The sequence below is a fragment of the Cervus elaphus genome, chromosome 7, assembly GCF_910594005.1.
Source record: "Cervus elaphus chromosome 7, mCerEla1.1, whole genome shotgun sequence".
In the NCBI taxonomy this organism is placed as follows: domain Eukaryota; kingdom Metazoa; phylum Chordata; class Mammalia; order Artiodactyla; family Cervidae; genus Cervus; species Cervus elaphus.
The window spans coordinates 30,878,026-30,896,194 of NC_057821.1; the positions used below are offsets into that span (position 1 = coordinate 30,878,026).

Genomic DNA, 18,169 nt, shown 5'->3' on the forward strand with positions numbered 1-18,169 from the left:
AAGGGTGGAATCCTAACCATTGACAATAAGATAAGTCCTCCAGTTTGTTTTTTAAAAAAATATATTTTATTACAGTTGATTTACAATGCCATGTTTAGTTTTAGGTGTACATTACAGTGATTCAGTTCTATACATATCCATACAAAAGAATGTATGTATGATATACATAGGGTTTCGTTCCAGTATGGATTTTCCAGCGTATAAGATTGAGTTTTTAAGTGACGGTCTTCTCACATTTTAATATTTATAAGTTTTCTGGTAATAAATGCTGGCTTCCAAATGAAGGCATTACCCCACTCACTATATTCATAATGGTGTTCTCCACTGTGGGTTCTTTGGTGATTGACCAGACTTGAAACACAGTGAATCCATATACTCTTTATTACCGCTAAGTTTTCTCTTCAATGTGGATTCTCTGATGTTTAGCAAGGCTATCACAGAACTTAAAGGCTTTGCCACACTCATGACACAAATAAGGCTCCTGTCCAAAATGAATTTGCTTATGTTTAATGAGATTTAAGCTCATACAGAAGGCTTCTGACACTGAAGATATCCCCAAAGGTTCTCTGTTGTCTGACAAGATCATTCCAGTGTCTGAAGGTTTTGCCACATTCTTTACTCTCATGAGACTCTTCTCAGGATGGCTTCTCTGTTGTTTAATGAGACTTGGATTACACGAAGGTCATTCCAAGTTGAGGATCTATAGGGCTTTCTTTAACTTTGGACATGCTGGTGCTTGGTCAGGGCTGCTGGGGTGCCAGGGTTCATTTTATTAGGGAGGGGCTATTTTTGAATGACTGACTTCCACTCCCTTTACAATGAGTGGCTGCTACTTTTATTACAGTTGAAGTTGGAAACTCCATACAAGCTGAATGGAGAATTTCCCACACCCAGAGCATTGACAAGACTGAGTGAAGCAAAAGTCACTCAGTTGTGTCTGACTCTTTGTGACCCCATTGACTACAGAGTCCGTGGAATTCTCTAGGCCAGAATACTGGAGTCAGTAGCCTTTCCCTTCTCCAGGGGACTGTCCCAACCCAGGGATTGAACCCGTTTCCTGCATTGTGGGCAGATTCTTTACCAGCTGAGTCACAAAGGACTGAACTTCAGGGTAAATTCTCCCAGGTGTTCTTAGGCCTTTTTATCTGAGTGCTATTCTCCCTTGTTTGAGGCAAAGTAAATTGTGTATCCACAAAGGGGCTCCTCCCTCACTTGGGTAAATTATTCAGAAGCCTATGAACTTGTCCAGTGTGGAGCCCCTGATGATGTTCCCATTTGATCTTCTGAACATCTCCTTGTGTGTTAGACTTCTGGAAAATTCTGCTTTGAAACAGACTCCTTGTTTAAGGTCAGGAGTTACCATCTGAAAGAAGAGGTTGATCATGATATTAGCACCTTTTCCCCAGAGGCAGAAAAAGGGAGTCAAATGTGACATATATGAGAGTAGCCTAAAGAGAGAAGTTACAAAAAACAAAACTCTTCCTGTGCTTAAGTTCTAAGTAAGAAAATACACTTGCTTTTCCTTTAATTGCAGCTTTTCAGTATTTTCTTCCTTCTGTTTCTTGGGTTTATTTTACTGTGCTCTAAGATTTCAAAAGGGATGTTTAGAGCAATTTTCTTTTTTTCAGCTTTGCTTTTATTCTAAATATAGCATCTAAACTTTTAAGTGAAATAATTTACCCTAAGGAGCCTGAAAAAGTACCTGGAACAGATCAGATAACTGCAAACTACTCATTATTAGTATTATCACTAATGTAAAGCAGAAAGGAGGAACTGGTGCAGAGACTCATTTATTCAAGAGCTCTTGTGAACATAACAATACATAAAGTAGTAGATTAAAAAAGAAGTCATCATATAACAAAGCATTTTACAATCTATTTGGAGAGATTATAAAAATCTCAAGGCTGTAGGGGATATCAGAGAATACCTGGCCTCTCTCCTTATTTTTATGGATGTAAAACTGAGACCCAGCCAGGTGGATTAGCCTAAGTAATCTTAAATGGATTACCTCTAAGAGTTACTTAGGGGTAAAGACAGATTGAGACTGAAGAAGACTTAAATCTCACCTTTTTTTTTTTTTTTTTGGTTTAAAAGATGTCATCAATCTTTTATTTAACTAAGCACTTGCCCTTCATTTTGAAGGAAATGATACAGTTTCAAATTAGAACCTCCTTCTCAAGAAGTGGTATGAGAACGTAACATTGATTTAACATATAATCATCAACAAAAATAAAGTTTACACAATTCACTAGGAAATAAAATGCACGTGGAATTTATCAAGTTAACCGATATAACTCTCCATGGGTTACAGGTATTATCAGTAAGAACAAGACAATATAATGAAGTTGAATAAACCAGTTGTTTAGTTACCTTGATTAAAAAAAAAAAAAAACCTCACAAATAAAACATAACTTGCCAAACAAACCCTTTCAATGATCATGATCACAATAGATTTTATTCTAATTTCAAAAAAAAAGGTTAGACAATCACATCATATCAAGTCTTCAACACAATGGATTCCATTCTAAGGAAAAAATCTCACCTTTAAAGTTTTTACCAGCACAGTCTGTTAGTGCTCAGTTGTGTCCGACTCTGTGCAACCCCATGGACTGTAGCCTGCCAGGCTTCGCTGTCTGTGGCATTTTCCAGGAAAGAATACTGGAGTGGGTTGCCATTTCCTTCTCCAGGGGACCTTCCCAACCTTTTAAGGCTCACTGTAGTACGTAAACAACCTTCAGATTAAACTTTCATAGTGTAGCACAGCAGTTAAGAGAAAAGACTGTCAAGTTAAACTTCTGGTTTCAATTCCTTGCTCTACCATTTCCAGCTGCATGACCTTGGACAAATGACTTAATGTCTCTGTTTCTCAATTTCTTTAGCTGTAAAATGGGAGTACAGTTAAGTCCCCTACATACAAATGAGTTACATTCTAAGAGCGTGTTTGTAAGTCCAGTTTGTTCTTAAGTCCAACAAAGTTAACCTAGGTATCTGACTAACAGTCGGCTATATAATACTGAACTGTAATAGGTTTATAATACCTTCCACACAAATAATACATAAAAAACAAACACAAAAAATAAAACATTTTAATATTACAGTACAGTATCTTGAAAAGTACAGTACAGCAACAGTTACATCACTGCTGCTTTTATGCTTGCTTCTGGACATCTTGGGCTTGAAATAAAGACACCATACTACTGTACTCTATACAGTAAAGTTCACAAAAGCATAACCACTTGTAGACGATGCGCACACATGACAATGTACATCAGACAGGTGAACTAACTTCCATGACTGGGAGAAAGTCAATTCTTAGGTAGGTTGATAAGAAGTCCGGGGTCCCCAAGGAGAAAGGGCTCTGGGGCTCTTGAGGAGGAGTCATGTTTCTCCTTGAGAACCTTCTGACTAATCCTGTAATCTTAAAATATAAATTGTGGGAGTGGGTCTAGTAAGACCTTTCTATTGTTAGTTCTAATCCTGTCATCTTAAAATGTAAGTTGTGCGAGTGACCTTTACAATCTTGAGACATTCTTTTGATTTACTGTAATAACAACTGAAAAAGTATATAGCTCCCTTGCTAAGACTAGTAAGGGGGCACTCTCTGCCTGCTTCTGATGCCTGTGTCAGAAGCCGTCTCTGTCCTTTTTCACTGTAATAAAACTTCTGCCACACAAGAGCCCTGAGTGATCAAGCCTGGTCCCTGATCCTGAAGCTAAATTTTCTTTTTCGGAGATCACGAATCCAACACCAATCACCGTAAGCTATCAACTGGACATGTGCGTGCATGTTCAAATCTTTGAAAGTTCACAACGTGAAGGTTCATATGTAGGGGACTTACTGTATAGTAGTATGTATGTCATATCATTATTTTTTTATTGAGAAAAATACACATATAAGGCACTCAGAGAAAGCCCAGGCACAGAAAGCATTGCATAAACATTGGCCAATATGGTAGATACACTATCTCAATGATAGATTACATTACTTTCCTTATTCACTGTCCTCTCTGTAAGCTTTACTTTTTTTTGATCATATGGATGGGGAAAAAAGCTTGGTTAGCTGACTTGCTTTAACTAACAAAACCTAAGGGGAATGACATATGCTCCTCCTGAGTAGATGCTTTAAAAGTCATCATGTGGTCCTACCTCTGTTTTTCTTTTGCCATAAGTGTAACATAGTCAAGGCAGAAATACTCTTCTGGACTGGATCCTAGAGCAGTGAGAATGTGTTGCATTATAACACAAGCAAAAATGAAACACAGTCAAGCCTTTACTTACTTACTGCAATAGCAGTAGCAAGAGGCCCAATAAGAAAGAAGTGCTGGCTCCTGCAGTGCTTTTTATTCTTATCCATGGAACAGCAGCAGGCAAGGGTCAGGTGAATCAGGACAGGTGTGGGGATTGTCTCACTGCCAAGACAGCACCAAAAAAAGACTCCAATATTTCCAGATTCAAAGAGGATATGTTAGTCTCCACCAACCAACATCACTTCCAATTTCAAAATTTAATGTTTCATTTATAAACTGGTAGCAACAATAACAAGAAAATGTTTGCACATAAAAAAAGTAAAAATTATGTTAGAGATACTGAGGTTGAACTTACTAAACCACAACAAACTACATTATTTACCTTATGATTTGTAAAGCTGCATTCTCAGAAGTGGGTATGATTTTAGAGACCGAGTCGATCATTATAATGGTAAAGTCATTTTTCATTGACTTCTCATTTCTCTGATATTCCAAGAAATTGAAGTGTCAACTAAAGCATTAATTTTTGTCATAACCTTCTTCTGGTGACAACTTCTGACTTGAAAGAAAAAAAAAGCCTTTATAATATCTTCACCATGTAAGTCACTGATCACACTTTCCTTTAGCATGTATTTTCTGGTGTTTAGTAAGATTAGAGCTCCCACGGAATGCTTTCCCACACTCATCACACTCGTATGGTTTCTCTCCAGTATGGATTCTCTGGTGATGAATAAGCGTTGAGATTTGGCTGAATGCTTTTCTGCATTCTCCACACTTATAGGGCTTTTCTCCAGAATGAATCCTCTGATGATTAATAAGGGCTGAGTTCACATAGAAGGCCTTCCCACACTCCTTACACTCATATGGCTTCTCTCCTGTGTGGATTCTCTGATGTTTGATAAGGGCTGAACTCACACTGAAGGCCTTCCCACACTCGTCACACTCATAAGGTTTCTCACCAGAGTGGATTCTCTGATGTTTGATGAGGTCTGAGCTCACACTAAATGCTTTGCCACATTCATTACATTCATAGGGTTTCTCTCCATTGTGGATTCTCTGATGTATAATCAGGTGTGCCCTCACACTGAAAGCTTTCCTACACTCATTACAAGTATAGGGTTTCTCACCAGTGTGGATTCTTTCATGCACAGTGAGAGTTGAGCGTACACTGAAGGCTTTTCCACAGTGATCACACTCATAGGGTTTCTCTCCAGTGTGGATTCTCTGATGTCGAACAAGGCCTGAGCTCTGAGCAAACTTCTTTCCACATTCACTGCATGTATACTGTCTTTCTTCTGCAGACCTCGCCTCATGACTTTCTAACTGGTCCTCATACCAGTTAAAAGAAGCTTTTTCATTCTCAGGAATCTGTAAAGTATCCCCATTATATGTGCTGGGGACCTTCTGGTGTGGATCCATCCTTACAAAAATCTTCCCTTCAGAATTAACACCTTGTTCATACCTTTGGCCTTGATTCCTGAAACAATAAACACACCTTTCAAATGCAATTTATTCCCTGCAACTAAAGCAATATGACCTAGGTTTGATCCCTGGGTGGGAAAATGCCCTGGAGAAGGGAATGGCTACCCACTCCAGTATTCTTGCCTGGAGAATTCCATGGACAGTGGAGCCCGGTTGGCTACAGTTCACGGGTTTGGAGGAGTGAGATATGTCTGAGTAACTTAAAGAAGCAATATGATGTGATAAAGACTTAACTAGGACTCTCAAATATGTTCCACAAACCTAGGACACACTGATCAAATGTGGCCAGATCAAATGTTTTTATTCATTTGGTACTACCACAAAACTCCTGGAATGAACACCTGACTAATATGCTATTTAAATATATACTTTAAAAGGCAACTCAAACACAAAATCTGGGCTATAAGTGAGTATATAAAATAACATAGTTTCTACTTAAAAAGACTTTTTGTCACATTTAATTAAATTGGGAAACAAGATAGGAGTTGAAGAGATTTGCAGATAGTAGAACAGATGAAGGAGCACAGGAATAGAGAAGGCAAAAAATGAGAAATTCAACTGATGTTGAATTAATTTGGGAAAACAACAATAACATCATCGTTTTACCACTCACAAGTCCGCACTATTTGTGTTGGAAGAGAGATATGGAGATTAAATAAGCTCTGTCTACTGCTACCACTACTATTGCTGCAGCTGATGTGGCTACGGCAGACAGTATTTTAGCAACAGGGATGTTTTGTCTCTTCTGGAATTGTGACAGAACAGATCCTCCATCTCTCCAAAGAAGGGTCCATTTCATCTTTGTAATTTAGACCAATGTGTGGATAACTTGTTGGATTGTTCCCACTCTCTTATACCCTGACAACAATACTTCATCAATTCTATCTCCAAACTTAATAAAACTTTTGCTTCAAACTCAAATTCCACAAATTATCACCCTCTGCCTTTTTCCATTTTACAAGTTGTTTTATGTGTCAACAGTCATAAGTTGACAGTGTGAACCCTTGATAAGAATGGCATTTCACCTCTGTGGTCTTTCTCCCCCAGACCTCTAACCTCAGTATAGTAATGAGAAAAACATCATTCAAATTTCAATTGAGTAGCATCCTACAAAAAACCTGACAAGTATGCCTCAAAAACGTCAAGGTCATCAGAACCAAGGAAAGTTTGAGAAAGTGTCACAGCCAAGAGGAACATATGGAGACATGACAATTAAATGTAACACGGTATGCTGGATGGGATCCTAGAATAGAGAAAGGACATTAGGTAAAAACTAAGGAAGTGTGAATAAAGTATGGACTTTAATAATAATAATATGTAATAGTAACTCAAGAATTGTGATAAATATACTACATAAGGTAAGATGTTAACTATAGGGAAACTAAATGTGGGGGGATATAAGAACTCTCTGTACTACTTTCACAATTTTTCTGTAAATCTAAAATGCCTAGATCTCAGAAACTACTCCAAAAGTTCTACTAAAAAATGTGTCTATGTTTTTTAACAGGTAATATACAATTCAAGTCAAAATGATCTAAAAAGATACAGAGAAAACTTGTTTCCACCTTGATTCCCCCCGTTTCCCACCTCCACAGGTAGCCAATTTTATTAGTTTCCTGCATCTTTCTAATGTTTTTTTACACAAACATGCATATTTTAAGCCTCTAATTTCCTTAATTCAGTTTCAAGCCCTACAAATCAGTCATAAGTTTATTGTCACGTGGACACTACATTCCACATGGCTTAGGAACTGTGCCATTTATTTCTAAGTGATGCTGTTTTATCAAGTTTCTCTGAACAGTAAGTAGCTCTTTGGCAATACTGAAAAAGGCTCACTTGGTGCACAGTTCACATACAAATGAACCCTTGCCCAAAGTCCAGAAATGTAGTTACCATGGAGCTTATGGTGCAAGTTGCTTTGTCCTTAGCAAAACATGGAGAACTCCTAGTCCTACCCAAAGCCCCTTTGGCCTGTAGCTTGCTCACACCTGAATTAGTCTTTCCTGTGGCTGCTTCAGTGCGCTGTCTTTTTTTCCTCTCGGCCCCAAATTGCTGACATTGACTTAAGGCGACTACAAAGGACAATAAATACAATATTTTTGTGAATTAATATAATTCACAAATTCACAAATATTGTATTTATTGTCCTTTGTAGTCGCCTTAAGTCAATGTCAATCTTAAGGCTACAAATATGTATAAAGTACCTCTCTGAGTTTTTATCAGTTACTTTAACATTTTTAATGTCAAAGAAAAGGTATCAAGAAAAAAGAGGGACATTTGCTCTCATCTTTTAAACAGAAGAAAACGGCTGGAGGCGGAGGGGAAATGCAATGTAGACATCAAAAGAAAGGAACTTTCATGAATGTTTCAGCTAAACTGAGTTTTTTCCTTTGAGGCAAATGAAAATATTTCAAGAACATCCAAATAAAACTGTCGAGTGTCGGCGAGCTACTAAAGTTATCACAACAAAGCAGAGCTGGGGACACAGGGCCAAGAGAAAGAGTCTGCTCCATTCTCCGACTCCCCTTCCTCGCACCCAAAAATAGGGCTTCGCCAGAAAAGCGAGGAGGGGCACTCCAGCGACCAGCGACCAGTCAGTCCTCCGGGCCTCCGAGACGCTGCAGGGGAATTTCCAGTGCCAATATGGCAACGACCCAGAGGACGGGGGGGAGGGAAAGGACAGGAAAAGAAGGCGTCGGAGGGAAAGGACAGAAAAAAGGGACGAGGGAAAGAAAAAGGGAGTAAAAAAGAAGGTGTGTGAGAAGAAGAGGCAGAGAGAGGAGGGGCGGCAGAGTGAGGGGCAGGTCTCAGATAACCACCCACCTCGGGGGCCCTTCGCCCAAGAGCTTACTCCACACCCAGGAGAAAGTCGAAGAAGTCTCACCCGGAAAACCGTGGTTTGACGAACCAAGGGGACTCTGATGCCTGCAGTGGCCTCCAGAGGTCAACTGCCGCAGAACCCTGCCCCAGATACCAAGTCGTCCGCTCTAGGATCCTGGAGGTTTCCCTCTCAGTGGTTCGTGAGAGGACTCTGAAAGGAGCAAGAGAGGAAACGATTCTATATATATAGAAAAAAGCATTTTAGGCTTTTTAGCTCTTTTAATCCTCGGTGGCACAGTGGTAAAGTACTGCCTGCCAATGTAAGAGACGCAAGAGACTGGGTTCAATCCCTGGGTGGGGAAGATCCTCTGGAGGAGGAAAGGGCAACCTGCTCCTGTGTTCTTGCCTGGAGAATCCGATGGACAGAGGAGCCTGGCGGGCTACAATCCATGGGCTCGCAAAGAGTGGGACAAACCTGAGCTACTGCGCGCACACAGACACAGACTTTCAGGGCAGACATTACAGTCATCCTGTCATGTATAAGAAATCTGAGAAACATAAATTTTCAGAGGTTGGGCAACTGATAAGAGAGCAGAGATGAAATTTGAACCTAGATCTGTTTAGTCTCTAGTCCTTTCACTTGCCACCCAGGGGAACGAGCAAATGGATCTTCAAGGCTTAGGTCTCAGAAAGTAATTCTTATATTGATTTGTAAATTTAACACTATTCCAATAAAATATGAACTTTTTAATAAGTAGATTTTAAAGTTAATATAGAAAACTAAACAAGCAAGACTCTGCATGGAAAAGCTGAAGAAGGGCAGTGAAGGGGCAGTTGTAAGGCAAGTGCAGAGAAAAAGAAAGCGAGCTGGTAAGTCAGGCAAGAAAAGGGAAATTTATTAGAGGGAAATGACAGGGTGACTGGCACTTAAAGAGAACCAGTGTCCTCCCTTTCTGATGGGGTCTTTCTTATACCCTGTCAATGAAAAATTCTCTGAAGGGATGGTTAATTTTTAGCCTGTAGTTGAGTCCTGTGGTCACATAGCCAGAGGTCTGGAATCTGGTGGTCTCATAGCTTTGAGAAGGTAGGCACCAGTGAGAAATCAGAATGTTGTTTGGGCAATTTGGTCAGTCTCAAGGATCACAGTGATTTTATTCTCTGTTTGTGAGGTCAACATAATCAGCCACCTTAATAATGAGACCCTATGTGGGCCATATCAGCAGTTGCTCTAAAGAATTTTAAACATGTATTACAAAGCCTCAGTAATTAAACAGTGTGGCACTGGTGAGCAAGATAGATGTAAGGGAGATCTTACATCCACATCTTCAGAAAACTACAGAATGTCAAAGTTTAACACTTAATAATTCTCCTGTAGGGAGATTACTATAGGAAGAAGGGTCCCTATAATTAATATTTCAATGGTATATTCCTAGCTAGGATCTGGAGAGACAGTGGTTCTCCTTCTGCTGCCAGACTTGACATTTACTAATAGATCACTTCTTGACTGTGTGCAAGAACTGGGACCTAGAAAAAAACACATGAAATTATGAGAGAATCACTGTATAAGCAAATAAATCAGCAGAGTAGGGCAAGTTCCAGGAAAGTAAAGAGAGGAAGAAATAAGTACAACAAATATCTAGATAGCACTTCTTATGTACTACGTAATGTTCATGCAATGTAAAAGGCAGGTGCTTTTATCATCCTCATTTACAGATGAGGAAATGGAAGCATAAGAGACAGTCTGACTTTAGACTTGCATGCCTAAAATGTAGGGAAAAATAAGAATCACTAACAGACTAAAAGTTTTAAGATAACAATAAATACCTCTCCTTTGCTGCCCTATTTTCTAGGTTTATCCAACTCCCTCTTGAGGTCCTCCAGCTTAGCCACCTTCCCAACCCTCTCCCACCATCTGCTTCCCACAATGTGGCTCCCATTCCCAGACCTGGTATTACTCAGCAGAAGAGTCAGGAACTGGCCTCAGCCATTATCAAAGGAGCGCAGGAGCCAGCTCAGAGCAGAGTTTTCTAGTAACAGAATCTTTGGAACCAGCAAAAGCAGCTCTTCTAAAAATTCAGACAGGCAGCTTTCTTGTAACTGGAGAGTCTGCAATTCAGTAAGATTCCTCGTGAGGGCCTCCCTTTTCTGCAATACTTCTGTAAAACAAACATTAATTTACTCAGAGAAAGCAGACTGCCATAGCTGTTACGCTGTTACACTAATTACTGAGGGTTATGGAAGTGGGTAAAAAGCCATGTCAAATAAGGAGCTAACTTGCAAAGGGCTGTCTGATCACAGACTGGGATTAGCAAGCGCGGCCCTGTGCCACAGGAACCTCTTTGCCATCGCCTTGGGGACACTACTGGGAGAGCAGATGGAGAGGTGTGTCAGGAGAGAACAGCACCGCCCTTGATGGAAGGCGGGTCTGCCCAGGTGTGGACGGGAAAATTGCTGCTAAAGGGGAACCGCCATCATTTATTGCCAAGCTGAAATAGAGATGTATTCTGCATTCTAAGGGAAATATGGACACAGAATGCAGTCGTGGAAGAGGAAACTTCTAAATTCAGATCTCCTAGTACTTATTTCCAATCATTGGCTGTTTCTTTTGTTTGGGATGGCAAGCTGAGGGATTTGGTGGGCATTGATTCCAAATGTACCAGGTGTACACGTTGTTAATGTGATTCAATAAAACTCTGAAAACCTCAGGAAAGATTGGGGTCATAACCCCAAGAGTAGTTCCAAATGTGTACTCCAGCAGCAGTAAATCTTTAAGAAAAACCCTTCCCGGGAGGTGGCATCTGGGGTTATTGCTCACCGTCCCGCCTCTCGAGGTTCACGCCCACGATCCACCCCGGCCCGCCCAGGGAGAGGGAATCCAAGGGGTTGCAGCTGAGCAGTGCCCACCACACTACCGTCCAAGAGCAAAGGACCCTACTTCAGCCAGAGAAGCAATCAGCTTCAAGAATTCCTTGAGGGCGGAAGTCTCTCATCACTTCCGGGGCGGGGCCTCGCTTGTATCCTGACTTGCAGCCCTGGGTTCGGGGGGCCGACTGCAGGTTTCGTCCCTGCTCATTTTTGTGAGAGCCTCTGACCCTAGTTTTCGCAAGATTCGCAATTCCTGCGTCACCCGTCACGAAGGTGGTTTTTTTTTTTACTTCCTGATTTTACCCAGGGTAGGACCAGCCTTGAATATTGGAATTTAAAGACTGCAGCTGGGAAAGGGCATCTCCAGTGTTAGAGGATGCCTAAAACCGACACACTGGACGGCAGGAGCTCCGGTTTTCATCGTTAGTGTTCTGAATGCCAATGCTGCACATCCTGTGTGCTTTCTCCAAGATTACGGACCGACCTGAGAGTGCAAGACGTTCAAAAAGCGGCTGCAATACTGCAAAATCCCTTGGACTACTCAGACGTTCATTAGAGAATTTAACTCAAGACACCAGTGTACTGGTTTGGACATGCAAGCTGATAAAAGTAAATTCCTAAAATGAAACACTACAAGAGGCGGCACTAAGTATGAATACATTCTATGGCACTGGATGAATCAAGAACATAAAACAATGGTCATAACTAGTCAAAGAGGTAAAGCCTCCGGAAGCCTGGATTCTGTTTCCACCTGTACCATTAACTTAATGGATCACCTGGTGCAAGCCACATGACCTCTTTGGACCTTCCGTTACAGAATAATAGACCGGAAAATGATTTCAAGTCACTTCCAAACCTAGCATTCTACAGACTAATTAAACACATCAGAGCACAGTTATTTCTTTGATGTATTACATACTTATTTTCCTAACTCTGGGATTGATCCTTTTAAAACCTGTCAAAAGTACCACTGAGTTGCAAAAAAGAGACTAGTTTTTAAAAAGTCTTCTTTTACACTACTTCTTAATTGTACTTCTGACTAGTCATATTTCCCCCTACATGTGTCGTCTTAAGCAGAATTAAGAGAGTATGTTAAAAACTTTATGTGGGTCTGCTTGGGGTTTCCTTAGGAAGTTAGCAGTCATTCCTGTCTAGTGGCTGCCCAAGGGGTGGTTAAGTGTCATGTGTTGTCCCCAAAACTAAATCTTTGATTTGCAGGCTCCCTGCTAAAGATAGGCCCCAGTGTTTTATCTTTCACTTTATGGGAAAAAGCAAGATACAGAAGGCTAAAACTAGGCTTGTACTCCTACAACACCTTCCACTTTGGAAGGCAGATCTGATGCTGAAAGCAACCTTAAAACATATATGTATGTTGCTGTGAACTCCAAACATTAAGGCTTTCATAATATTACGAACTATAAAATATATAAACAGATTCTCATAAAGCTTGGCATAGCTGATTTTTCTAATTGTAAAAAAAAATCTAGTATTTTCTCTCTTCTTTTTGCTATATACCTTAAATATACCTATACCAGGGTTTCTCAGGCACTATTAAACATATGGAAATTGGGAATGTTTTCTTTTGTGGGGACTGTCCTGTGCATGCAGAATGTTTAGCAACATCTCTAGCATCTATCCATTAGATGCCAGTGGTATCCCAGCCATCCCTTGATAGTACAACCAAAACTGTCTCCAGACATTGCTAAATTTCTCCAGTTAGGAACCAATGGTCTACTTGAGACACAAAAAGCCTATTTTCAAGCACTTTTGCAATGATAGGCAGTAATCTTTAGAGTTTCCTATTTTCCTTCTTAACCAACAAACAAATCTGAACAAATGAAAAGTTTCACATTTCAACTTTCCACACATACCCTCCTAACGTTGAATTTTTTTGTCTTCCATCTTGAATGCAGTTATTGATGTATAATGGAAATGGGTCTGTGCATAAAATGAAGAGACATATATCCTTGAAAGCAGTGTAAATATTTCTGTAGATAGAACACCATAAATAATGCACACAATAATTTGACAAGCATTTATTAAACGCCTACTATGTGCTCAGCACTGTACTAGGCACTAAGGGGTGCGGAGATACAAATGTAAAAGTTATTATTCCTGCCCTCAAGGAGCTTACAATTTAATTTTGGAAATAAATACAAACATGAAACTACAATACAGAGTGCTAGAAAATAATTACAAAACAACATATTTGTAAGTGCATGGACCACACTACAAACTTAAAGGATCAGTGCTGAGGCAGCACAGAGTAAGGGTGAAATCATCAGGGAGAGCTCACTCAGAAGATATAATGGAAGCTAGTCTTTGAAGGGAGTAATGAACATGAGCTGGGGCCAAAGAAAAATCTAAGCAAAAGGAACAGCATGAGAAAGGCACAGAGGCAAGGGCTTTATAAGACATCAGTGGAAGGTCACAGGAACTGTGACTATGATGAATCAAGGTGAATATGCTAGACAGAAATGGGGCTGAGGCAGATTAAATATGAGGACAAGGTAATAAGAGGACAGGGTCCTATCACTGCTCTGATAGGAATTACCTGATGTGAAAGTTATCTTGATTATCTTTTGAAATGAGACATCAGAAAAATGGAGTTTGAGGAGGACAATCTTGGAAGCAAACAAGGTGGGGATCTTGGGAGTAAGGAAACTGAAAAGCAAGAATTACAATAATCTGGGCCTCAGATGATATGTATCTGCAGAGAAGGATACGAAGAAATGGCAGAAACAAGGGAAGGGGAAAAAAAAAATCCAGTCTCAAGGAGAAAACTAAGAATTGGAACAACAAGATATTGGACATGAACAGTGAAAACCAGAAAAAGACTAAAAGACCACTCCAAGATTGGGCTAAGAAATATAAAGGGTAGTGAGTCTGTTAAGGGTAAAGATGTTAACCAAAGATGCCTGTTTAAAAGGAAAATGGTGGTTGGGGACACAGTAACGAGTTCTGTCTCCAAATGCCAAGTTATATAAGTACCCGTGGAAAAGTTCACAAGTTAAGAGACAACCCATAGGGTAGAAAATATTAAGTTACTGAAATACAGAAGTAGAAATAATCCAAATGGATAAAGAGGAGTATAGAAAAAGTAGTGAATAAAATTAAGACAAGGATATTTTTTTCAGTGGAGAGGAGGAAAAAAAAGATGCATAGAGAAAAGCTAAAAGTGAAGAAAATCAGCCAATTCTCAAAGGAGAATTCCTGAGATGCAGGGTCAATTCAAAAATTATGAAATGTAAGAAGGACAAGAACTGTGGCCTTCCTGGCAGTCCAATGGTTAAGACTCTGTATCCACTCTGCATCCCAGGGGGCACAGGTTCAACCACTGGTCAGGGAACTAAGGTCCCACATGTTACCTGGTTGGTCAAAAAAAAAAAAAAAAAAAGATAAGAGCTAAGAAAAGGCATTAATATTTATCCACTGGTGATTCTGAGGACATTTCAGTGGCGTGAGTACAAAAGCCAAAAACGAGTTTTAAGAATGCATTAATGAGGAAATGGGGTTTAACAACAGATGACATGTTTGAAAAACCATGAATGATAGAATAAGAAAATGGTAGTTGGAAATGAGCAGTAAAATTGAAGCTTTTACACATCTTATGCTGTAGATGAACTTACTGTTGTCATCCTAAATGTCCATTTGCTTGGCCTAAGACATGGATATTTCATTTTCCCCCATAATGCCACTTTCCCTGGGGCAGTTTAGAGAGAAATGTATTTGAGTTATAAGTTACTGCTTTTCCTCCCAAGTTTTAAACATGTTTTACTTGTAGAATTTAGCTTTCTAATACTACAAAGGACCAAAAATTATCAACATTTAAAGATGACATTTGATGAAAAATGACATTTTCAACCAATTTTCCAGTAATTGTAATGGATTTGCACTATACTGCCTATTTCCTTCCCCAGTAACTTTTCAGCTAAGCCTCAGTTTCCTCATCTATAAAATAGAGGATATCATAAGATATCAAAATATCTATCATAAGCATGAGAAAAAGGGTTTGACACATAGTAAGTGCTCAATAACTAAAAGCAATATCTAGACCCTCAGAACCAAGAATAAAACTAACTGTTCTATATGGGAATCAACCACGACCACCTTACTCAATGCAGAAAATCTTTGAAACCTAAGATGTCTCTCCTAGGACCATGTTGGATGGCAACTGTTATGGAAGAACCACTTATTATGCCAGGTCTTAAAAAGTTGAATATAAGAGAAGAAAGTACTGGTGAACAGTTAATTTCAGATTACAAGTATAAAAATAGAATCTACAGGATAAAAGAATTTAGTGCTGTCACTCATAGTTAGGAGCTCAAAGTAAGGTCATACAGACTGATCAATGCTAAGAGTGAAAACTGTAGACCAAGAAAGGATTTCTACTTATGCCCACGAAGAAACAACAGCTCTTTTCTGCTGTCGCAAACTATTTGGCTACATCTATAGGTGTGCTGAATCAGCCTTGACATATATTGTTCTATCAAGTCATAGTCTTTTCTCACATGCATCCCAGTATAATACTCATCTTTCTGGTCATATTTTCTTTTCTCTACATTTCTGCCAGATGCTCAGTAATTCTAAGAGTTAAGTAATCTGGCTATACATTACTTTGAGTAATGTAAAGAGATGTTAGCTGGTACATCTACAAGTCATTTCAATACCACGGTCCTCTGCTAACAGCTTTCACTGGAAGACTACTGTTCCTCTGAACTATTTGGGAGGAGTGTGTGCATACATGCACATGCATACACACACTCTCCTCTCCCTCTGACAACGTACCCATCCTGTATGATATTTGTACACAGGTAACATTGGCCTCAGGCAGAATTAGTATTTTATAGAAAGTAAGGCACAACTGAAGCAGAGAGCAAAGATCTAGAGACAACTAGATTTGTTTCTGGTTTCTTGTAATTTCAAGTACAAAGGAGTTAGGAATAGTAATCTATAGGCTAAAAAAAGGGAAAGCAGAGGGAGAAGAGAGGATAAGAAAATAAAAGATAATGAAAAGCATTGTTTTGAAAAAGTTAACCAAGGAAACCAGGATGACAAATGACAAGTGGATATCAATGGCTCAATGAAATAGGTGTAGATAACTCTGATGTGATTAGTAATCAATATGGGCCATAGTGGGGTACAGAAGGGATGCTACAGGGAAGGAATTTATGATCCAAAAGGCAGACCTCTATGATGTATTATTTTACGACTGGCTTTTAAAAACATTAATCATAAAACACTATTAGTAAGTGCAGTCCCTGTTCAGGAGAGTCAGTGTGAAAATGTGTAATTTCTCTTGGAGCTTTCACCACAATGGATGTCATATTCTTCTGAATAAGACTAATGGAATCAATTCCCATTCTGAAAGGTGATTTTGGAAATAGTTAAAAGTTACTCAATTCCAAATATGGTGAATAAGTGCATAACCAGATGGTCAAAGATGAGATGAAATTCAGAGTAATAGAGCGTTTTTCTTGAATGATGTATTAAATGGGAATCTTGCAAGTGTTCCAAATACCTAAAGGAGTGGTAGTACTTGGAATAACAGTACTACTAGAATAGCTAGAACTGCCCAATTTAAAAAGACAACCCATGTTTGGATTCTTCTGTTAAGTTCTTGGTGGTAACTTTAAACCAGCCTCATTACTTTATACAGTATCCCTTGGTATACTGAAAGCTTCAAAGATGAATTATAGTGCCTGGTGATGATGAGTTTAATATTGTGTCTTTGCTGGATTATAGAGGGAATGCACCAGAATTCAGAAGAAAGAGGAATTGTTAGGTGAAGTACTCAACCGATGAACACTGTAGATATGTAAAGCTAATGGCAAGAAACAGATAAAGAGTGAGTGAGGTGCTGAGGCCATCTAAGGAGGTGGGTTCAAGGTAAAGCAAGAGTGGCAGACCATCTAGTCAGGGGGTTTGTGCAGACTGACAGGAACCTGAGAGAGCAGTACTGTGATGGACCAAAAGAGATGAGTGTACATTCTTTGCAGGATTTTTATGTCTTCTTCAAGCACCTCTGTCTTTTTTTCCCATGTGACGCCTTAATGAGGATAGTATAAATACCTATTTGTACCACAGTGTACAGTGGGAAGGTGAAAAGGAGTCAAATTACCAAAAGGTATAAACCATCCAAGCTCAAGAGCAGCCGAGCTGCTGCTGCTGAGTCTCCACTCACCTCTTTTTCTGCATCATTCCCACAACCATCACTAATGCGTCCACTTCCTTTGCTGACACAGGTACTGGGGCTGGGGGTGGTGAAGGATACGTATGGATGCTCAGTGACTCAGGGGAGTCAGTGAAGGTGATATATGAAGAAAAATGCTGGAGTGCTGTTAAAAATATAGCATTCTGAGTTTGCATGGGAATATGGATTTCCACTATCAGGAGCATTAGAATAAAATAAAATGTACACTTAAGCATAAATACATTAAGTGTTTATAAAAATTCCCCTAGAATTAGGAGCTCAGAAAGTTAAATAGATGTGTAAGTCTCATACAGAGGCTGCTTTAAACTCTAAAACAGCTTCTTAGATCAGATTAGGAGCACAAAATGCACCTTTAGGGGAATAAATGGGAGACAGGGATCACAGGAGATCGGAAGAAGCAGAGGAACTAGAAGGAGTAGCTACTCTCAAACCTACAGCTACTCACCAAAAAGACAAAGTTAAGTGCCTCAAGCCACACAAGCAATTTCTCTAATGCTATTTTAAGCTTCTAAAGGATCAGACCATCAGGAGCTCCACGCTAT

General features: G+C 39.6%; 1 protein-coding gene across 6 annotated transcripts; it reads right to left on the reverse strand.

Annotated features, from left to right (window-relative positions):
- Nucleotides 1–52: 52 nt before the first annotated feature.
- LOC122697438 (zinc finger protein with KRAB and SCAN domains 8-like) lies at nt 53–8,741 on the reverse strand. 6 transcript variants are annotated; one of them, XR_006342060.1, is made up of 5 exons: nt 8,613–8,741; nt 4,629–5,723; nt 4,278–4,408; nt 2,543–3,418; nt 53–2,066 (listed from the first exon to the last, which is right to left on the reverse strand). XR_006342060.1 is itself a non-coding variant. In XM_043908260.1 (2 exons), the coding sequence occupies exon 2, from the start codon at nt 5,663–5,665 to the stop codon at nt 4,850–4,852; it is 816 nt and encodes a 271-aa protein (XP_043764195.1). In that variant the 5' UTR covers nt 5,666–5,723; nt 8,613–8,741; the 3' UTR covers nt 4,489–4,849. The 6 variants fall into 6 exon arrangements, 1 of the variants encoding a protein (XP_043764195.1); XR_006342061.1 differs by lacking the exon at nt 2,543–3,418 and having other exon boundaries at nt 53–1,363; nt 4,282–4,408; XR_006342059.1 differs by lacking the exon at nt 2,543–3,418 and having other exon boundaries at nt 53–1,363.
- Nucleotides 8,742–18,169: the final 9,428 nt, after the last annotated feature.

Coding starts and splice junctions, on each gene's coding strand:
- LOC122697438 (XM_043908260.1), bottom strand. CDS start 5,665: ATGGATCCACACCAGAAGGTCCCCAGCACATATAATGGGGATACTTTA.